Raw genomic sequence first — 24,403 nt, forward strand, 5'->3', positions numbered from 1 at the left:
TGTTTTAGAATGTACAAGTACCCTTTCATATGATACCCCCCTTGGTATATTAATCTTACGTTGAAAGTTGAAAATAGCAATATTTGTTCATGAACACACTTTAATTTTTTACTTGTGATGTAACCACAAATTCACGGTTTTCAGATTTTGCTATAAGACCTACCTTCCTGCCAAATTTCATGATTCTAGGTCAACGGGAAGTACCCTGTAGGTTTCTTGACAGACAGACAGACAACGAAGTGATCCTATAAGGGTTCCTTTTTTCCTTTTTAGGTACGGAACCCTAAAAATTATAAACAAGACTGCCCGACCAAAAAAAACACATTTGAAAATATAACCACCATAGTAGGTATACAGCCGTCGTCGACGTATATATCCAAAATCCCCCATATATCCAAATCGGTTCTGAGCATGTTAGAAGTTATTGTGGAATAAAGAATACATGAACCCTGAAAATATTACACTCCTTTTAATGAGTAGTCAGAAGCAGCGGACAGTCGTGTAAAAAGGAATTGTGAAATGAACGTGAATTTGTATTTTTGAATTTTGTAGGGTGAACTCAGAGAAACTAAAGTTCCGTGTTGGAACTAATACACCTAGCGAAAGTATCTCTCTTGTTGCTCTCTCGATAGAGGTCACTCCGACTCTTCGGTGGTTAACGTCTGCCTACGCGGTCTTCTTCCTATGACTTGCAATAGATACGCATTGCTGAATTAGGGTAAAGACAATATCTCTCCCGGCTGTACTCACGTGTCTAGTCGACGTTAGACTAGTTTCGAACCCATCCGGGGTCCTTTTTCAAGGGAGTCAGTTCGTGCACGCGCCGCGGCTGTGACTATGGACACGTGAGTACAGCCGGGACAGATATTATTTATAATGGAAATCACTCACGGTAGTTCAAACGCTAAAGTAGGGTAAAGACATCTACACTTATCCAAAATATACATTAGAAACAGTCATAATACGAGTAAGTCAATCAAGAAGAATATGATGTAATGAGTTATGGAAATGCAATAAATAAAAATTGAAATTGAAATTGAAGACTACCGTCATGCAAACCGGAGGTTTTTATTAGGTACTATTGGATTGGGGAATACTTATTATAAGATCTTTTAAAGTGCAACAAGTCTCTGATATTTTCGAATACTTATAAATATACGTTGCACGTCTCTAGATTTAAATAATCTATGCTTTGATAAAAATGGCACACTATCACGAACATATAGTGAGATAGATATCGCTATGCACAGTAGGTATATCTGGACAAGTAGTAGGTGCCTACAGATTTAGATAAAGTTGTATATAAAGTGTTTAAAAACAGGAAAGAATAGCTCTAGAGCGGCAACGTATGTTCACATATGTTGTTTTTTAGCTTGCACATATTGCCAAATATTCTGTTTGGAATGACAAGTCTGAAGTAATTCTTCGATAAACATTATCACCAACGTAAGTGATATAACTATGCAAACTCTTCGAACTCTCAGGTCGTATACATTTACGAGGGCTTATATGAATAGGTAGATATTTGATACACGTTGCTAGAGCTATGCGGCCATCATACCTACATTATTTTGGAACCAGTCTGTCTTTACCTTTATGCTTCTTTGCTCTTATATTCTTTCTTGCCAACTATCTCGTTCTTTTTGAAACAGCAAGGCTTAACTAATACTGCCTTTAGTTTGATGCTTTTCTGCTATCAACAGAATTTAGAATTTAGTACCTACTTCGTACAAAATTAAACTTACAACAATGTTGGTACGATTTTTCTCTACCTAATAGCGTTTAGCTAGTAGCTACTTCGGAAACATTATCATCAGAGTCACTTGTGTAATGCGCTGTTTGTTTGTCTCTGCTCGTGACGTTCGCACTGCAAATCTATTTCCGAGGGCAAATCAGTGAGTATTTTTTTCTATTATAAATACTATCTGTCCCGGCTTACTCACGTGTGTAGTCGACGTTAGCCCGACTAGTTTCGAACCCATCCATCCATATTTATAATGGAAATCACTCACGGTAGTTTAAACGCTAAAATATTTTTTTCTACTTGGAAATTTCCTTTCAGTCTTGTTTAAGGCCGATGGCAGCGCGGCAAGACCCAACGTCACAAAAGCGTGTACGATTTGTAATACATGGAGCTCTATGAAGCAGTTAGATATGCATTTAGTACATCACACTGCAGAACGCTCCGGCGCATGTGCGCATCCGCCAGCAGCGCGGCTTCGGCGCATTCGGTCTTTGATATACGGCATACCTATTAGGTACCTACCATTATATCAGTCAGTCAACAGTCACAAGTCTTTTTATATGTACCTACCTTGTATAGAAAATTGAAAATGACTGAAAATACTTGAGCACCTACCTATGTCCTACATAGCATTAAAATGTTAAATTTGTGGAAAGAGCAACCGCCGAGTTTCTTGCTGGTTCTTTTCGGTAAGAAGGGGATACCGAACTAGTGGTACCTACTAGAGTCATATTAGACGATTCTTCGCACTATTCTAATAATATTAGTGTGGACTGTGGATATGTTAGTCTTACTACCTATAAATAATTAAATTATGTTCGTTAACGATTTAGTATTTATTATTTAAGTACCTACAGTTTATCAAATGACTGTATTATCACTTTTAGTGACGCGAAATTACCTACTGGAGGTAGGTACTTGTAAAGAAAAATTAAAATATAAACAAAAGAACAATAGAGGTTTTCGTTAGAATTAGTTTGTCCGCGTAGAATTGTCCGCGTTCATAAATTAAGTAAATGGTAGGTAGGCAAGTTTCAACGTCCACTGTTAGGTCGAGACTCGAGCTCGTGCTCGGGTCTCGGACTACAATAAGGGCATTGCACGTTCTATGTGATACAGATATGGAGCGCCCACTTGTGCAGGATTCTGGCTTGTAAAACGAACAAGAGTATGCAACACAGAATTCTAAAAAAGTTTTCAGAAATGGTAAATTGCCTGGACACCGTGGTATCGCCGATATATTTTAAAGAAGTTAAAATTATGATTAAGTAATTAAGTATGCTTGACCAATATCATATTATATTTGAAGATACATATTATGTAACGGAGATGTCTCTCAACAAGTTTCAAGTTTTTGTAAAATGCAAACTTATTGAAAAGTTCTACCTAAAATTTAAAGGATTATTTAAATGGCAAATTAGTTTTGAGTGATATCGTGAAATGGTAATAGTAAAAATAATACCAGGCTGAGTTTGTTGTGCGCTGTGTCTTTAGAACCCTCTTAGCTTTAGTTTCAAGTTTACGTAATTAATTAACACCAGCACTTAACTATTATTTAAATTCAATAATTGACAATCAAAAATTGTACAGTGGTAGTTACACTTTGAATAAATGACATTGACTTTGGTTGAGTAAACAAATCAAAAAATCGAAAGAAAAAGCAACCTAAATTATACTTCGCGGTGCCAAATAGTTATTACGTCTGTTTTAACAATAGCATGCACTGATATTTCATTGCACATATGCGCAGTGACAATCCCACACACCTTTAACTTCTATATCTATTTTGAATTCTGTGTAGGTATGCAGTATGTACGCCAGCTGCGTGGCAGACCTGCAGCTGCCGCCGCCGCGCCGCCGCGCCGGCCGGCTCCCGAGGGCCGAGGTGCGCCCAACAACCTCTCTACTGCAGATGCAAACTATTCGACCGTCTAATACAGGTGCTTCTGCACTATGTCAGCCACCTATGTGAATATGCAATTGCAATTTGCCCCGTCCGCCATGTTTTGGTAACTTGAGTTTTGTCTAGAAACTGATGTAGACACACTTTTTGCGCAATGGTTTGAAGCTAATTTAGAACACAGTGCGCGCACGACTTTACTCTTCAAACTAGCTTTAATTGTACCAGCAGTAATTGTATATTTTACCAGCAGGTTCAACCCGCCTACTGAAGCGTCATCGTGAGTTTGTGACATAGACCGTACAAAAAATTCTGCTAAAAGACACTTCATTAAAGGCTCTATAATTTCAAAAACACTAAATTCTAACACAACTTATACATTTTTAATTTAATTGTAATATTTGCAACATCGTCCAACATATCAACATATCAATGTGTATCGCGCGACGCGACCAATAAATAGTACATAGAAAATTAACATTAATTATTATATATTATTATATATTAAAATTTTGATCAATTTGCCCGGTAGAATTCGCATCTTGCTCGATAGAGCGATCGTGCCAATCTTTGATGTACCTATTCTAAACGGTCAACATTACACTGCCTAACGTGTTTAGGAATTTATAGTCTAACCGACACAGAAAATCCCAAAAATAATATAATAATATCGTCATAGCCGAACAAAATTACTCTAGCCTTGAAAAAAAAGAAAAAATAAGTAAGTAAATTGGTAGTTTACCGTTCGTGTCTCCGCGTGCTTGCGTTTAAAGTAAAGTCAACCGTCCTTTGCGGCACGCTACCGCGTTCACGTACCAGAAATTACCACTTCGAAGAAGTAACTAGCACGGCATTTGACAAGTGTGATGCCGATCTTATCACAAGAAGGCCTACACAAGGAGTGGAGTGAAGCCAATTTTTGATAACCACTGGAACGTTGGATAGAAGCAGGCCTTACTCGTTAGGTTAGGTTATGATACACAAGGAACCACAAGCTAAATTGTATGATACAACGTGTAGTATGCGATGTGCAACACCCGCCCTCCCACTACTATAGCGCAGGAAAAGCAAGCAACCCTACTCACCGCAAACTCAGTACCCACACACATCTTCTAAAAGTTAGAACACGCTTAACGTAGACGTAGGTAGGTAAGTTTCACTCCGACACCGGAGCATCCTCAGAAGACTCCACAGTACACAATTTCAAAGTTCTTTGTAGTTTTGTGTAATTAATAGTCTACATCTCCTGAGAATTTAATAACTTATATTCTAATCATTGTATAATAATCTAAATATATAAAAGGAAAAGGTGACTGACTGACTGACTGACTGATCTATCAACGCACAGCTGAAGCCACTGGACGGATCGGACTGAAATTTGGCATGCAGATAGCTATTATGACGTAGGCATCCGCTAAGAAAGGATTTTTGAAAATTCAACCCCTAAGGGGTGAAATAAGGGTTTGAAATTTGTGCAGTCCACGTGGACGAAGTCGCGAGCATAAGCTAGTTAAATATTAAAATTACAAATTGAAAATATCACCTAAACTTCTATCACAGATAGAAGTTTAGGTGATATTTTGGTGGTGACACTTCTTTAAGACATCTGCAGCGACCACGCAGCGACTGAACGTAAATGGGGCCGATTCTCTTGTACATAATCTCTAAACTAAACTAAAATGACACGTCTAATTCTATTGCTATCCCTGGCATAATATTGCTTGCCGAAAAGGATAGCACTAGATTTAGACGTGTTAATTTAGTTTAGTTTAGAAATTGTGTACAAGAGAATCGGCCCCAATGTCGGCTTGCCAGGGCAAGAGGGTTGAACAATTAATGAACAATGAAGATATCCAGTCGAATCAGCCATTTCTGTCATTGATACAAGTTGTATATCATTGATTAAGTATATCGTATGACCACTATCTATCTATCAAATCACTATCATCATTTTACATTTTTTTGCGATTTCCCTGATTTCATACATTTGTTGTAACCGGTAAAAAGTTATTAGATTGTCGCAGTGCCTGTTGTAATACGTACAGACCTACTAATAATTGTCCCGTCCATTATTTGGAATGTATATTAAGAAATACGACGACCGACGATATAAAGAGGCTGGCGGGAAGTGGCTGGATGAGGAAGGCTGAGGACCGGGTGTGGTGACGCTCTTCAGGGAAGGCCTATCTCTAACAGTGGACGTCCACAGGCTGATGATGATATTGATATTTAGAAATACTATGAGAATCGTTTTAAAACACTTGTTTAAGATTTTTTCATTTTCAAGGATAATAATAATTAAGTACCTATGATTGTTATTTGTGCAAATATTCATCGGCAGTCACACTAATATCTTACAGTTACAGCTTTCGCCTTGCAGCTGTAACTAGTCATTAATTTAGTTTTTCTAGATTGTCTAGCACGCACTTGGTCAATCTTGCGCGTGGTGTTTGGTTTTTATTACACTTTTTTAACCGACTTCAAAAAAGGAGGAGGTTCTCAATTCGTCGGAATCTTTTTTTATTTTTATTTTTTATGTATGTTCCACGATTACTCGAAGACTCCTGGACCGATTTTGCAAATTCTTTTTTGTTTTTGTTAGGTATACCCTATACTTCAAAGGTGGTCCCATATAAATTTGGTGAAGATCTGATAAACAACTTCGAAGATGGATAATGGAACTCCTCAACGGATAAAGAGTAAATTGCTCGCGATCAGTGTAATAGCTTAGTAAGCAGTATATTTTTAACCAGGCATAGCATATTTTAATAACATGGGGCCACTTAAAATTGTGAAATAATTTTTTTTTACAAAAAAATAAAAACAAAAAAATAAAAATTAAAAATAATTTAATTTATAACCCATATATATTACGTATACAAGAGTTAATATAGTTCCATAACAATATTTTTTGGGGTCGGTGACAGACGGACAGACAGTCAACAAAGTGATCCTATAAGGGTTCCGTTTTTCCTTTTGAGGTACGGAACCCTAAAAAGTGTAATTTTTGTTTCTGTTATTATCATAAAAACTACAATCTATCATTGCATCAGCTATAATGTCACATCACTTGAGTTTTACGGTTATTTTGAATCTTTGATCTCCAAGACAATTATTTCGTCATCTCACCACGATAATTTTTTTTTCAATTTTCACTTGATTTATTAATTATTGCTCGCAGTTTTAATCACTTGCTTTTATTTTTTTACAGCACGGATAGTTAAGTTTAGTTTTCAAATATCCTTCAGCGAGGCAATAACGCCAGCCACCAGTGTATTGGGCCTTGGGCGGTGTTAATTTTTTCCAATATATTATGTTTTTTGTATGTAAATATTTTATTGTTAAAGTGTATTTATAAATTCGTTTAAATAAAAAAGCTCTGATTTAAAAAAAACTAAGGTAAGCCAAAAATCGCTTTCACATGCGATGATACATATTCAAAGGTGTGCACGCTAGTGCTTGCAATGTTTGATTCAGGAAAAGTTCTTTATAGGATGAAAATTGTAATTGATGACGTATTTTATATGCTATGCTCCGTATGTTGTGTTCAAAACAAAGCACGTGTGTGTACCACACAATTTATAAGGTGTGTCAGGGGCGTACCTCGGTATGGCATTGGCGTGAGCCCGAGAGCTCGTCTGCGATATTAAATACTATCTAGATTCTAGGCCTTCCATATTTTTATAATACCTACAGGAACAATAACGAGATACCAAAGTAATGTCTTAAATATATAAAAGGAAAAGGTGACTGACTGAATAATCCATCAACGCACAGCTCAAACTACTGGACGGATCGGGCTGAAATTTGGCATGCAGATAGCTATTGTTTGTGACGTAGGCATCCGATAAGAAAGGATTTTTGAAAATTCAACCCCTAGGGGGTGAAATAGGGGTTTGAAATTTGTGTAGTCCACGCGGACCAAGTCGCGAGCATAAACTAGTTTAGAAGGTATTTTTACTTTGCTACGAAAAAGCTAAGAAAAGTTAGGTTCGTCCTGAAAAGCTAAAAAGATTTCCTTCGCCATCCATGCTAACATTATCACTGCGAAAATGTGTCGGTCCGGTAGCTTTTCACAGCCCAATCTTTTTTACAGGTAGCTATACAGACTACACAGATACCTTGCATCCCGGGGATGAAAATCCTCTTATATATTATTATGTCTATTCTATAAGAGTAGGTACTTTTTGCCCCAGAGAATCAAAGAGTTCCCACGGGATTTAAAAAAATGTATCTCCATATGGACGAGTGGCGGGCATCGTCTATTTGGTACCTACAGATATAGCTAGCATCCCGTATACATTAGGCTACTTTTTATGGTGGAAAATTTAAGTTCCCTTGGGATTTATAACATCCTAATTCTACGCGGACGAAGGCATCTATTTAATCATATGTTCTCAGGATATTCTCACTTGGTCAGCGAGGAGGACTATGACCTAACCCTTCTCACTCTGAGAAGAGACCCGGTGCTCAGTAGTGGAGGGCGTGCAAAGGGCTGAGATGAAGGTCATATTTTTATCGAACCCAAAATATTGTTCACCTAACTATGATTAAACGTAATGCGGACGCGGCATAGAATTCCAAGTCAGTCTATTGTATACTTAGGAATTTTTTGAGGTATCGTATCGATATCGTATCGTACGTACGGTCTATTTACATGAACGATGCACTAATTAGGTAGGTAGGTAGGTATTTGGTAGGATACGAGTTCTGCGATACGTGCTTCTATATAGTTGAATGATTTCACCGAAATGTTACGGTTGATGAAATTCCGTTGTTTGTAAAAAAAAAGCGTTCCGAAACTGAAACTGAAAAAAAAACATCGTCAAAACGCGTCTTCTCGTGAAGAATTTTCTACAGTTCATGAATTTTTGGTGACTAAGTTCAATAAAATGTCTTTGAATCTAAAAGATGTTGAATTTAGTTTATAATTCTGAAAATGAAAAGCTCAGATAGGACCTGATTTTCTTGATTGTTAAGTCAAGGCCGCTGGAAAAAGTTATGCGATAAGTGCCAGTTGTTCTATCCGCTAGGTAGGTACCTATTACCGATATTCATTGCACACTTTATGGTGAATTTATTTTTCATCGGCCTCCGTCTAAAAGCAGCAGATTTAGCAAATCCTAGCAGTTTTGAAACTGGGGTCGGCTACTCTTGCGGACCTACAGGGAACAACACCCTGCCTTACCCACCCCTCATTTTCACTCTTTTGGGCGACGGGGATCTCAATCCTACCTCCGTTCCGAAACACTCTTAACGCCCTAACACGGTCAGGCAGTTCTGCCCCTAATGTGCTTGAGTGTTGGTTCGAGTTTAGCGTAAATTGAATATAACGAGGCCGAGAGCTGTTTGAACGATACGCCGTCGAGGGTACGCTATGTGGCACTGTGATGGCACACGACTTCTGAACGTATTACTTGTGACATAAGAGCGAAGTTTGTGTGCGGGTCGATGTATAACACCGTACATGCACAACTCGGTGCTGGCGAAGACAACACCGGACGGACGAGCGTCAATCCCTTGATAAATCTACACGCACTGTTAGAAAACTACCTGTACAATACTATTATTATTGAGTAGGCAGCAATGCTATCGGCAAAGCAAGATGTTTTTGCAGTCACGTGGCGTTAACGTCCACAACAATGTGACAAACAACTGTAAGAATACTCAACAGTTAACAAGCTTATATGGGTAAGTCACGTTTCCATTTACCACTCAACTAATCATCGACATTCGAACAGCGTTGACGACTGTTTTTCAGACAGTTAAGTAGGTAGATAGGTGTATAAAAGTGATGTACCGATTAGGTAGGTACCTACCTAGGTATTTCAGACATCCAGAAAGTCGACAAAAATAACAATACCTACCTATTATAACGAATGTTACATTGATTGCGGTCGAGCCCTACAACGCGTCATGCCTGTTGTTAGTCGTTAATTTCAATTTGCAACGTAATCTACATCGTCTTTCAACAGTTGCGCGGAATGTATGTACCTAGATATCCACATGTTATGATTACGAGTATGAGATACGAATGAGTACATTGATATCTCTTACCTATAGTAAATAGGAACGACGCAAGAGCAAAGCAAAGACAGCAGAGCCCGAGGTCGACCGCTGACAGTCGCTACGACTCTACGGCTAACGCGATAAGGCGCACATCGCCTCGCGCGCGCTCTGACCTCACCGCACCGCGCCGACAAATAATAAATATGTAACACTGATAAAGCCACAGAAGCGTTGACCGGCAAGAGAATCTCATTTGGCAAATATTTGTTTTGAGGAGGAGGAACATGAAAGATCGCCATTTCGTTCGAACGGCTATTTCTGGTTACCGAGTGACAGAGTAGGGTACCGGCCGGCCGTGCGTCGCGTCGATGGATCGTCGTCTTACAAAGTACGGTTTTGAAGGCGGAGCAACGCGAAGGTCGCGTGAGTAGGTACATACCTGCGTGCAGGCTGCGGCGGCGGCTGGGCGCGCTGCTCGTACAACAGTCTTGCGTGGTGGCGCGCGTCGGACTGGCGAGGCGCGAGGGCGCGGGCAGCAGCGTCGCCGCGGCAGCAGCCGCCGCGCCCGCGCCCCGCACCGCGCTGCATTCCGTGCGTGCGCTCGCCGCCGCCGTCGGGAGAGCCGCTGACATCAGCACACCAACGACGCCTAGGGCTGCCAACTACCGACGTACCTCCTCATGTGACATGTCTATACAAACTGTACATCGTAAAGTTACCTGCTTTACACAATTATGCTGCGGGCCTATTCCGTATCTCAGTGGCTATATGTCACTTGGCTACTTGTACTACGTCGTTTGCCTACTTGAGGCGTCCCCATCCCGATTGCCATCTCAACCTGTTGTGTACTATATACTACGAAAAGTTTCCAATGAATGAATGCGTTGTGTCCGTTACGGAGTCCATCCATCACTATCGGTGGCTATCACCAAGATTCTGTGTTTATGATTTCCGCAATAATGTAAGTAGGTAGGTATTTAGGAGTTTGACAGTGTAGTCATCATCATCATAATCATCATCCATTGGTCGACGTCATCACCCATCATTGAGGAGACCCGAGCACAGTAGTGGCTGAGCTCGGGTCTCCTCTCACAATGAGATAGAGGAGAGGTTTGGCCATAGCCCACCACGCTAGCCAAATGCAGATTGGCAGACAGTATAGGCACGGTATAGGTAATATAGGTAAGTACATTTACCGGACACTTTCCGTAGCGTAGAATACAGCTAAATTACATAGCCAATGGACACACGGAAAACACCTGCTCAGTAAACATTACTTATTATACTTATTATTGCTAATATTATCTCAAACTAATAATGTGTAATGTGAATCTGCAATGGTTTGGTAGGCGCGATTGAAGGATATAGTAAGTTCATATCTGTTGGTTTATTATGGTAGCTAGTCCTGGTACAAGTTAGTCTTAGTTGAAAGGAAAACGAGAATAGGTTTTTTAGGTATTCGGCATATTAAGATTAATTTTAATAATTTTAATAATATAAGTAAAACCTACCTTCTAATCATCAAAAATAATTTACCTGTCCTAACCTGTTGATATTTAGTTAACTATACAATGACATAATATGTACAATTGCCGGTCCACTATTGAGCACAAGTCTCCTCTCAGATTGAGAAGGGTTAGGCTATCGTCCACCATGCTGTCCAAGTGAGGATTACCTCGGAGAACATTACCTTCCAACTCTTACTGCCTATAGATAACTATAGTAGTACGCGACAGGTCAAGTTGACAGGTCGGGCTGGCTGGGTGTGAGGAGCGTCCCCCCGCCTCATACCCCGATTGCCATCTCGACCTGTCGCGTACTATAGGTCACACCCAGATAGAGCAGCCCTAAATTGTGCCTATATATCATAGCAACCTCTACGTCAACCTCCCATCTTTGTATGGACGTAGGTAGCGCTGTCACCTTTACGTGACCCCCACGATCCATTTGCGACGCATTATAAACTTCCATTCCAACCACTTCCAACAGCTTTGCTCTCTTTAATCTCTGGCCATAGACCTATAAATCTCTGGCTTCATGATAAATGATGAAATAAGTATTAACTTCGTCGAAATTTTAGATCAAAAAGTGGGTAGGTACCACAGAAATGGAAATAAAATAATAGAAATGGTATCTTTTGTTTGAAATCAGGATAGTTGTCGCCATTACTTTCAACGGGATTGGAGGTAACAACTGACATACTTAGGTACCTATCCAATCCAATCCAATCCATCAGCCTATTTGCGTCCACTGCTGGACATAGGCCTTTCCAAGAGCACGCCACCAAACACGGTCCTCAGCCTTCCTCATCCACCCGCTCCCCACCACCTTACCGTAATCGGGAATAGCAGGGCTGCCGGGAACTGGGGGCCTTTGTCTGTTGGCGCTGCTCAATAGAAGTAATGCCCATACTGACCACGCTGGGCAGGCGGGTTGGTCAGCGCAGGGCTGTAGGCCATTTCGCACCAGTGACGCTGCTGTCCGTCTCTGGTCTGTGTTATTTAAAGCCAAGCCATTTGGAATGGTTATCCCGCCATTCTTCGGTCGTCATATCCTCGTTCGCTGATTCGCAGGGGGCACCGCGTGCAGGTGAGGTTGACATTTGGGGTGTTAAGATGTTAGTGCACCCCTTTACCCCCCTATACTTACCTAATATGAAATAAATTATATGACTGTAAAGTGAAATCCCTACACAAAATACTTGAAAGTTCTGTAAGTAGTAATATAAGTATCTCTATATCTACAACTAGCTTATGCTCGTAACTTTTCGTCGCGTGGACCACATAAATTTCATACCACCATTTAACTTAGGGGTGGAGTTTTGAAAAATCCTTTACTAGTGGATACCTACTCTTTACAAAGAACACACTCCCATGTGTCTAGAACAAGCAATTTAGGCTGTAAGTTGATATACCTACTACAAGTCAGTCAGGACTTTGAATTTTATGCACAGAAGATAGATTTATCATTAGTGGTAAAATACGTACCTACTTACTTACACATCCTTGGGTTTCTGAAACGTTAGAGATATCGTAGCCTTGTAGGTTATCACGAGCTACACGACACAGGAAAATAAGAGCAAATATGCGTTATAAAATAACGATGGAAACTCCAGACGGCCGAGACACCACCGTGCACCGCCGCGCCGCGCCGCTGGCTGCGATGATTTCAAAATAAAAATAAATTGCTGTTCTTTCTCTTGAATCTTCAACTATAAAGAAGCATCATGTTTCCTTAGGATTACTTTAGTAGGTAGGTACCTACCTGTTTCGCATTCTGAGATGAGATCCGCGCTCAGTAGCGTGCCGGCAATGGGTTGACCATGAAGATGATGATTTATATTACGAGAGTAAGTAATTCACTATTAGAGGCAATAAGGCCTATAGCTAATCCGTGATAGCCTAGTGGTTACGACGTCCGCCTCCTATTCAGGAGATCGGGAGTTCAATCCCGGCACGCACCTCTTTTACTTACTTATCATTTTACATTACATACATTATACTTTTTTTTTCATAAAAATAAATAAAAATCTGTTTTAGAATGTACCTACAGGTAAAGCCCTTCGTATAATAACCCACTTGGTATAGTTATCTTACTTTGAAAAATGAAAATACTAAATTATTTGTTCATGAACACATTTTTATTATGTAGGTACGTAGTGGGGCGCCCTCTAGCACGATGGACCGACGATATAAAGAGCTAGCGGGAAGTTGGTAGATGTGGAAGGCTGAGGTCCTGAGGAGTGAGGACCGGATGTGGTGGCGCTCATTAGGGAAGGCCTATGTTCAACAGTGGATGTCCAAAGGCTGATGATAAAGCATAGAAATATTAGAGGTCATTGAATTTCCTATTTTTAGGGTACCGTACCTCAAAAGGAAAAACGGAACCCTTATAGGATCACTTTGTTGTCTGTCTGTCAGTCAAGAAACCTACAGGGTACTTCTCGTTGACCTAGAATCATGAAATTTGGCAGGTAGGTAGGTCTTATAGCAGACATTCGGGGAAAAATCTAAAAACCGTGAATATAAGGTTAAATCACACAAAAAAATTTAATCGTGGTCATGAACTAATAATTAGTATTTTACATTTTCGAAGTAAGATAACTATATCAAGTGGGGTATCATATTATGAAAGGGCTTTACCTGTGCATTCTAAAACAGGTTTTTATTTATTTTTATACGCATCATAGTTTTTGAATTATCGTGGAAAATGTCGAAAAAATACCACTGTAGTATACGGAACCCTCAGTGCGCGAGCCTGACTCGCACTTGGCCGGTTTTTTTCTTTCAACATATTGTTACGTGCTAGGGGTTCGGATTAAAATGCCAGTTTCTGAAACGAACGTTTATTCACTATTAAACTCATCACATTTAAGTTTATTTATTTATTTATAGGTACCTACGGCCGATATCCGGAAAAAAAATCCAAAAAGCCAAAAGGCCAAAAGTCCTATGTCCGGCAGTACGGATACATACAGGCTGATTGATTGATGATGAAAAAGAGGGATTCAAATTGTTTTCTTATACGCTTGATATAAAAAATTATTTGATTATAATTCATCAAAAATTCAAAATGTCATCAAAATCGTCAAAGCCGCTGGATAGAATTATGTATGTTGACCTAGTTGTTATAGGAACGGGCAGAAAACTGCGGTTGAAATAAAAACCTCTATACTCGAGCCAAGGCGTAAGTGTGCCATCGTATAAATTTTACCGAATGACGGAATACGGATTTCAAAATTTAAAACATCGTTATTTTCATGAATAAGTGTAGTCATAAAAATAACGGTTAAATATGCAACATATAATAAAACTAATGTCTATTTCTGTAGGTATGTATTGATTCTGATAAAATAATTGATGTGAAGATTGGGTGTCGGGTCCGTGGTCCCAGCCCCACCGCTTCGACTCACTGGTGGGTCTACGATATATCACCATGGGCCCGTGGTCCCACTCGTGGTTTTAAAAAAAACAGATACAAGATAGCCCTATACTGCAATCTCACCTGGTGGTAAGTGATGATGCAGTCTAAGATGGAAGTAGGGTAATCTGGAAGGGGTATAGCAGTTTTTATTAAACCCCTTTGGTTTCTACACGGCATCGTACCGAAACGCTAAATCGCTTGGCGGCACGACTTTGCCGGTAGTGTGGTAACTAGCCACAGCCATTGCCTCCCAGACCAGAAATTCAGAAAATATAAAATTCCAAACCCCTGCCAGGAATCGACTATTCGTGACCATTTTCGTGGCGGGTCCGTGATCCCACTAGTGGGTCTGCGGTATATATATCACCATATGAATGAATGAATATACTTTTACCACCACCATACCTACCACAAAATCACATCACAAAATTAGTACAGAAAAACACATATACCTACCATAATAAATAATAATGTACCTGTGGTTCCACTCCACTGGTAAAGATGGTTAAAATAGAAATAATACTCTTTAGCGGTTTTGCACATAAAATCGACAAGGCGCACAATTTTATTTTGACTTAAATAATTAATTTATTGACTTCTGAAATCTAAATTCCTTCCCATGATTTAGAAACTGTACGAATAAATATAATTAGCGAGTTAACCTTTAATAAATAAGTAATTAATAGGCATATTAAATAAAACAAAACAAAATGCGTGTAATAAAACAAAACGTGTTTTTAGGGTTCCGTAGGTAGCTCAAAAGGAAAACGGAACCCTTACCTATAGGATCACTTTGTTGTCTGTCTGTTTGTCAAGAAACCTACAGGGTACTTCCCGTTGACCTAGAATTATGAAATTTGGCAGGTAGGTAGGTTATAGGTAGGTCTTATAGCAGACATATTATGGGGAAAAATCTGAAAACAGTGAATTTGTGATTACATCACACAAAAAAATTAAATTGTGGTCATGAACGCTATACGCTGACGACCTGAAATTGTTTATGGAAATAAAATCTGAGGCCGAATGTGTTGAACTCCAGGATGATATCGATGCTGTCATCAAATGGAGTGACGAAAACAGAATGGAGTTCAACACCAATAAATGTTCGGTCATGACTTTTGGACGCGGAAGGTGTCCAGTTTTCTTCCCGTATAAAATGAGCGGAGTTCAATTGCCCAGACAAACTAATGTAAAAGACCTGGGAGTAATATTTGACCATAAACTGACATTCCATGACCATATTTCTACACTCGCCTCCGAATCATTCCAGCGGTTGGGGTTTGTTTTGCGTAATACTCAAGATTTTCAAAATTGTTACACGATAAAACTGCTATTTGACGCTTTGGTTCGTGCCAAGCTAGAAACCAGCGCTTGTATTTGGAATCCATATGAAAGCACTTACACCTTGCTACTTGAAAAGGTTCAAAAAGCCTTTCTAAGGTATTTATATAAAAAATTGCACGGGTATTACCCATTTATGTATCCCACAAAATTTCTCCAAGGGCACTTGGGTTTCCACTCGCTCAAAACCCGAAGAGACTGCGACCAAATTGGTACAATTTGCAAGATTCTTAGGGGTGTGATTGACTGCTCTGAACTACACAACAAGCTCTGCTGCGTTTATGCACCCTCTAATTACAGCTATCTCCGCCACCGCTCCAAATTTTTCGTAAGTCCGTTTAGTCGCACGGTAGCGCGTTCCAGGTCACCCATACCGCGCACTTTGGCTGCGCTCAACGCACTGCTGAAGGAGTCCCCTCGCTGTGACATATTTGCTGACAAATGGGCTGACCTCATGGGTCAGATCTTGCACTTTTGTGAAAATTTATAATTTTGCTTTTTAAAATTTATAATTTTAAGTTGTTAATTTTTGTAAGTATGTTTATGTTAGTTTGTACTCGTATTTTAATTAGTGTAATTGGCTTTATGGCCGTTCTGATTAAATAATAAATAAATAATAAATAAATAATAATAAATGAACTAATGATTAGTGTTTTCAATTTTTAAAGTAAGATAACTATATCAAGTGGGGTTTCATATGAAAGGGCTTCACTTGTGCATTCTAAAACAGATTTTTGTTTATTTTTATGCATCATAGTTTCTGATTTATCGTGCAAAATTTAGAAAAAAATACGACTGTAATACGGAGCCCTCCGGTGCGCGAGTCTGACTCGCACTTAGCCGATTTTTTTATTAGTAAAAATAATGCATTAAAATTGGAATTAATATTGGAGCAATTTTAAATATGATTTTTAATATGGGTAATTTAACAGTGAAGGAAAATATCGTAAGGAAAGCTGCATTCTGAGAGTTCTTCATAATGTTCTCAAAAGTGTGTGAAATCTGCCAATCTGATTGTCAGACTTCACCATGCTAGGTGGAAAATGGGCTAAGCCATTCTCATTTTGAAAGCACACCAAGTTGGAGGGTCCTTCCCGTTAACCTAGAATCATGAAATTTGACAAGCAGGTAGGTCTTAGCTTAGCACAAGTCCGAAATCCGAAAACCGTGAATTTAACATCACAAAAAATAAAAAAATAAAATGTGCTCATGAACATAATTAGTTTATACAATATAGATGGCGCTGTTGTCATCAACATGCAGTGTTGCACTTATTAAAAGTGTTAAAATAAAATATCTTGTACGATAACATAACATACACTATACCTACATAATAAAAAGTTTCTTGAGTTTCAGTATTTTTGAAATTATTTTCATGAGGTTAGATGTGATGTGACTGCTTAGAGAATTCAATTTTCAAAGAATTCTTAGGTGTTAGTATGGCCCATTGAAGAACTATGTGTAATAAAACGTCCATTTTTGAAACAAGTGATTGAAATAAAACGATAAATGCTATTTTATCGATTTTTATTTTTATATACAAATGGAAATCTTCCCTTATGTAAATAATATTACTAACTTACTTAAAATTAATTTATGCTAGGTATTCTGTACAAAGATTGTACGACGGAAAAGGCAGTGCGTGTGATAGAGATCGCTACATGTAGAGAGTATGGCAAGTCCTCAGAAGGTGCTTGATAAAATATGGTGCTATCAATTGAATTAACTGTTAACTACAAGTCAAAGTATTAAAGCAACATTTACACTTGCACAGTGACACTTTATATTAAAAGATTGTTTTAAAAATTAAAATCGTATGCTTAAAAGTTTAAATCCATCTGGTAAACAAAGTACCTACCTATTTTGTCATAAGTACCCTCCTAATATTATTATGGAAGTCATTTAGTACAAAAAAAAACAGTTTCGCTCTAGTAAAAATAAAAGTGGTTTAGTTAAGAGAAGACTATAGAGGAGCTGGCGTACAAAATGGTACAACCACACTTCTGATCAAAATACTTTTTTCTTTAGGTCGGATGTTTTTAGCCCACCGAATAGAGACAAACTTAAACTTATTTCTAGGCAAAACAGCCTGTGCTAAAACTGAGTCGAAAATTCGTGATTACGCCGTTTTGTTCACCCGTTTCTCAATTATGTACCCATCTTTGTCACTAATTTGTAGTTAAGTCAAGTGTTTCGAAAGCTCGCAGCGAACCTGTAAGCGGTCTACAGTACCAGAAATTTAAGTGTAAACGTAGCTTGAGTATACCATGATTGGTAAAGTAATTACCCACCTGATTTAAATGAACGGAAATAAAATGTTGTGTTTAAAGATTGGTTAAATCACAGACGGAGGCCAGGGTTGGTGCTGGCTACATAGTTCAACAGCTCTTCAGAGTCCTCGCACACTACAGGTTTCTCGTGGTAACAAGCGACGTCGTGCCACGCAATGCCATCGTTGTAGACATTGTTGAGGATGGACAGACAGGACTCCGTGGTTCCATTGATATCGTACTCGGCGTTGTCGGGTTGCCGCTGCTTCTTGTGACCAGTTTGTGACCATGGGTTATAGCCCCAGCCGTTCTGAATCTAGAATGATACAAAGTTTTTTAAGACCCTTAGCATGAAAGTGGAAGTGTTTTTAATTTAATGACTAGCGCTGACTGCAATTAGACCTGCTGGCAAGTGATTAAAGCAGCCTAAGACGGAGCACGCTTGCCTAGAATATGTCTATTCACTTTTGATTTGAAGGAGGTATATATTATGAAGTTGTCATATTGATAGAATCTAAGTATGTGATTTTGATTGGCTGAATTTATTGTATCATCATCAACCGATAAACGTCCACTGCTGAACATAGGTCTCTTGTAGGGACTTCCACACGCCACGGTCTTGCGCCGCCTGAATCCAGCGGCTCCCTGCGACTCGTTTGATGTCATCCGTCGACCTAGTGGGAAGGTCTTTTTACGCTGCGCCTTCCGGTGTGAGGTCACCATTCCAGCAACCAATTGATCAATAGTGAGAGAGAGTCAGTTCACCAGAGGAAATTAGGTCGTCACACTGTAGCGGTCAGACCATGGCGGTACAGGTGTACTGAATTTCTGTTACGCTGACCGGTACTTACTGACTAGTCGTACTGTTAGCTAAGTATTCAGTAGATAGTAAATACCTAAATTATGAGTATTCATACGTACGCGCGAACGTCATCAGCGTAGAATGCATTTATCATCTAGTCATCATTAAACGGTGCAAAATAATAGGTAAGTAGTATTTTTCACATACAGGCAGGCTCAGATTACCATCTGACCCCCGCAACTTATGGGTAGATGAGTAGCTTATGTTTTAGACTAGCCACCACATAAGGTTATGACTGTTATAATCAAATCTTAGAAATAGAATGCACGACGCCAACAGCTGCACGACAAGACATCACACTATCCGCGCATACGTTTGTACGATTTGTAATATGAACAAGTTTATGAAGCACTCTGCTCTTGAAAGCAAGGCGGTTTCTACAAGCGCTTTATAACTTCTAGAAGCCACGTTGGACAAATTGCTGAAGCTTTAAGCTTAAAGTGAAGCCACACGATGCGTTGCGTTGGCGATGCGACGCGCGACGCCTGAGCGGTGCCGCTGCGTCATCCTACATAGAAATCGCTGTACCATGCCACACGATACGTTACGACGTCGTCGTGCGGCGCCTAACCGCACGAGCAACGGACTTGGGACCAGAGACACGAAACGGGGAGGGGTGGTGCGTTGCAACGCCATACTTTTTGCCAGAGCGGCAACGCAGTGCCCGTGTGGCACCCAATACTCAAATCCACAGCGGTGCGGTGCCGCAACGCACCGGAAACGCAACGTCTGGCCTCAGTCTTAACCGGGCTCGAACAGTTCTTTCCAGGTCAAAAATTAAAATAGTACTAACCTGATTAGTGGCGCCAATCTTTTCACGATTAGCGGACCAGAACCAACCTAAGATGTTCTTAGGCTCGAGGTCCTTGCGCGATTCACATCCCTTGAAGTCGCACAGACGACCGGACGTCCAAATGTATGGAACATCGTCTGTAATTAAACAAAATAAAAATAAGTAATTATAATAGGCAAGCTGTGATAGTATAGTGGTTAAGACATTCGCATCCTAATCGGAGGTCGAGAGTTCGATTCCGGGCACACGCCTCTAACTTTTCGGGGCTACGTGCGTTAGTAAATAGTTTTGCTTTAACTCAATGCTTAGTTTTTCTTTAACGGTGAAGAAATGTTTTCTTTGAAAAGAAAAACGAAGTATTGAGGAAACCTGAGAGTTCTCCATAATGTTCTCAAAGTAGTGTGAAGTTTGCCAATCCGCACTTGGCCAGCGTGGTAGACTATGGCCAAACCCTTTCTCATTCTGAGAATTTCAATGTTAATAACTAGGTATTACTAATTTAACTTATTAACTAGCTTACCATTATTAAATACTTACCAAATTAAAATTAATTTAAATTAAAATAACTAGATATGGTAGCCAACTAACGTCTTTAAGGCACACTTACTTTGCTGGATAAGTTTGAAGATTAGATTATTTTCCTCCTGCGTCTCCATAGAAACCAGGTCCATGCAGTACTCGCGGCAGATGTTACGGCCGTCCAGCCAGTCCACCTTCCTGTTCGCTAGCTCGGGCACGTGCCCGCTGTAGAAGTAGTTGTGTCCACGGTAGAAGAACTCCTTTGGCCCTGAAAGTAAAGAAATATTTTTCTAAGTAAACAGGTTATAAGTAGGCTTAAGTTATTTAGCGATATCCAAAAGGACCAATCCGCACATGGCCAGCGTGGTAGACTATGAGATGAGACTCGTGCTCTGGAGTGAGCCGACGATGGGTTGATCATGATGATGATGAAAAGGAGCAAAATAAGTAAAAAGTAGCATATTCAAATCCCACAGTTAGCCAAAGGATTCAGAAAGAAAGAGAGATTTGATGAAGAATTGGTCAAGTGTCGAGATTATGTTGATTTACTTAGGCTCACGTACTGCATGACTGCATCCTATCCGAAGCCGAGAAAATTCTGATCTAGAAGCTTAGAATCGACTACGAAGTCCGGATGTCGATTTTAAACTGCATCCGTTTCGACGGATGATGTAGCTTGCATATTCTTGAAACCACCGCCCGCATGACGGCTCGGATTCGGATCAGACGCCATACATACGGTGCGCAACCGTATGTACATCCTACATAATTGGAAACATCCTCGGCTTGTGAAATTCGGATGTAGCGCGCAACCCTGCATACAAATAACTAGTCCTACTACAGCTCCTTTGGATCGAGAATACCCAGATTCGGATCGAATGCCCTTACTAGTGTAAGTGTAAGTAGGTATGTCATCATCAGAAAGGACATTTTCAAACAAATTATTATCATGTATCGCTCCCTAGTGCTTCTATACATAATGTATATATTATTTATGGAAGCACTATACCCAAAATCGATTAATCGACGGAATGATAAGCAACATACTAAACCTTAGTGGTTTTTTTGTTGTGTTAAAAGTATTTGTAGAATGTTCAATATTTGATAGTTAATAAAAAAAAAAAAAAAAAAAAAAAAAACATAATGTTGAACCCTGCCTAGTATCATTGATCTAATGTGCCAGTTGATACCTAGTATTATACTATTTTATTTTTAAGGGTCTGGGAGCTCACCGTATTATTATAATAAAAATATCTAAAGAAAGCCCCTCCCACTTAAAGGAGTCACGGTTCTCAGCAATGAGGATATTGTCGCTTCGATTCGCTTCGACTCGTACGAGTATGAGTGGGAATCGACCCCTAAGTATATATTTTAAGGAATCAGTAAGCAGGTATTTCTTATATTTAAATGCCATGATTAATGTTTATATACTAGTTTTTACCAGTTCAAATGCCATTTGACCTCTGGTAACCGGCTTACGATGTTTCGATGGACCAATTGCATAATGAAGATTACAATAATAGTCCATTTGAAAAGCCACGTAGCCCGTTATGTCGAAATTCTTTAAACCTATTCTCTGTAACGATGCGGAACCAGAAGAAGATTGTAACATTCGTAGGCTGAGTGACCGGGTTTACCACAACGGCCGATTCTGCTGGACATGTTGATCAAGTGATTCGAAGCGTATTCGAAATTATCTAATAAAATGCTAGTGGTGCATGCCCGGGATCGAACCTTTAGCCTCCCGAATATAAGGCCTTACATGTATGTAGCCGCCATATTGGTAGATATTATTAAAGGAAGAATTAGTGGGCTCATGTCACCAAAAACAATTTGCACTCGGCAGTCGGCACCTATACAATTGATAGGTACGACAAGGCTACCTAGTCGGCCTCACCTCACGTAATACAATCAACAGCAAGAATAAATAAATGAATAACAATTCACACGATCAGTTGCAGTTGCCTATATGGTTAGAGGTTCGTTAATGGCAGACGACCCTCGGGTGGCAGGTCATGTACCTAACGAAAACACGAAGCCTATCACGGTCACGACATTGAAGACTATAGCTGAATTTAATAAACGTTAAATTGTGCCTCGTATGTCGTAAGTGCAATGGAACACGTCTTTACATAACCATGCATCGGCGACCTTTCCGTGTTGCATAAGATCGGTCACCTAACATGTAAAATGCGTTTTGCCAAAATAAAATCAGTTGACGCCTTCTTATAAAAAACCGGCCAAGTGCGAGTCAGACTCGCGCACCGAGGGTTCCGTACTATGGTACCACAGTCGTTTTTTTTACGTTTGGCACCATACATCAAAAACTATTTTGCATAAAAATAAATAAAAATCTGTTTTAGAATGTACAGGTAAATCACTTTCATACAATACCCCAGTTGGTATAGTTATCTTACTTTGAAAATACTAATTATTTTTTCATGAACATTAATTTTTGTAACCACAAATTCACGGTTTTCGGATGTATTCCTTTACCTACCTTCCTGCCTTTCATAATTCTAGGTCAACAGGAAGTACCCTATAGGTTTCTTAACATACAGACAACAAAGTGATCATATAAGGGTTCCCTTTTTCCTTTTGAGGTACGAAACCCTTAAAATAACGAAGGTCTGGCCCTCCCGGGTTATTAGTCCATTATTTAAATTGATTAACGAGACGAATTCCGTATAGGGTCGCAAAATTAAGATACATTTGCCTAAGAAAGGTTTACTTGGGCTTTGACTTTAAAGAAAAATACGCTAATACTGTTGAAAAAGGAACAATAAAATTTATTCTGAAATGTAAAAAAATATCAATTCTCCAATTGACCCTGCCAGTAGTTGAACCCGCCAATTTTATAAGACCGCAGTGCTCACCACTGCGCCAGGGAGGCCGTGTTATCGAGGATCGTGTACTTCATAATTTATATTCTCTTTGTTGTAATTCTAATTTGGCCGACAGATGCGTCTGTCACGAGGTTAAAGTAGGCCAAGGAATACTTACAACTTACTAATAGGTACGAGATCTAACTATTTTTATGTCTCAGTGTCATCATAGGTGACTCTAATTGTTCAACTGTTTACATAATCTCTACTGTTCAACATTGTTTTAATTTGTAGGGTAGGAGGTACCTATACCTATAGTCTAGGGATAGAAATAGTAAGACTTTGATCAAAATCCATCTGCTGGAACCCCAGACACAGCTTGACGCGAAAATCACGTTAACATTCTTGTCGATCTGTCTGTTTGTTTGTCGGTATGTTCGGTATTTTTGCAATTAGTTTTATACTAACTTCCCGGTGAGCTCTAGGCTTGAAATTTTAAACATTTTCTTTTGTTGTCTGTCTGTCTGTCTGTCTATCTGTCGGTCTGTCAAAAAACCTACAGGGTACTTCCCGTTTACCTAGAATCATGAAATTTGGCAGGTAGGTAGATCTTATACACTGATTTTATCTATGATCTTATAGCAGACATTCGGGGAAAAATCAGAAAACCGTGAATTTGTGGTTACATCACACAAAAAGAATTAAATTGTGGTCATGAACTAATAATTTGTATTTTCAATTTTCGATGTAAGATAACTATATCAAGTGGGGTATCATATGAAAGCTGGTCGGTCACTGTGCATTCTAAAATAGATTTTAATTTATTTTTATGCATCATAGTTTTTGAATTATCGTGCAAAATGTCTAAAAAATACGACCCTCCCTCCGACGTACAACCCTCGTTGCGCGAGCCTGACTCGCACTTGGCCGGTTTTTGTTGTGAGGGAGATCTCATACCAAATATAATATTAAATTAATAAAATATCAACACGGTAAATTATTTTGATTAAGAGAATTGGATAGTTAGATAATATTATACTAATTAGTATAATTTGGATAGCTTTATCTGCAAATGGGTTTTCAAATTCAAAGTCAATATAATTAATGGTTTTTTAGGATACAGCGTGAAAATTTTAAAGTAGAGGTAGAGTGACCCATGATCTCATTAATTATGTCTGAATACCTGTTTTCACATTTATTTTATTGCTTATAGTTGT

The 24,403-nt window shown here is 39.2% G+C and overlaps 1 protein-coding gene and 1 pseudogene across 1 annotated transcript in view; both read right to left on the bottom strand.

Annotated features, from left to right (window-relative positions):
* LOC117986841 (zinc finger protein Xfin-like) overlaps positions 1-10,247 on the bottom strand; it is a 42,741-nt pseudogene extending 32,494 nt beyond the window's left edge.
* Positions 10,248-17,427: 7,180 nt separating this feature from the next.
* Positions 17,428-24,403, bottom strand: part of slf (C-type lectin domain-containing protein slf) — a 29,729-nt gene continuing 22,753 nt past the window's right edge. Inside the window, exons 3-5 of the mRNA XM_034973785.2 lie at positions 20,450-20,629; positions 19,843-19,979; positions 17,428-18,503 (exon numbers count right to left, since the gene is read on the bottom strand). Of these exons, the coding sequence (XP_034829676.2) occupies positions 18,258-18,503; positions 19,843-19,979; positions 20,450-20,629 (563 nt within the window). The 3' untranslated portion in view covers positions 17,428-18,257. The remainder of the gene's footprint in view (positions 18,504-19,842; positions 19,980-20,449; positions 20,630-24,403) is intronic.

The sequence above is a fragment of the Maniola hyperantus genome, chromosome 1 (genome assembly GCF_902806685.2).
Source record: "Maniola hyperantus chromosome 1, iAphHyp1.2, whole genome shotgun sequence".
Classification (NCBI taxonomy): domain Eukaryota; kingdom Metazoa; phylum Arthropoda; class Insecta; order Lepidoptera; family Nymphalidae; genus Maniola; species Maniola hyperantus.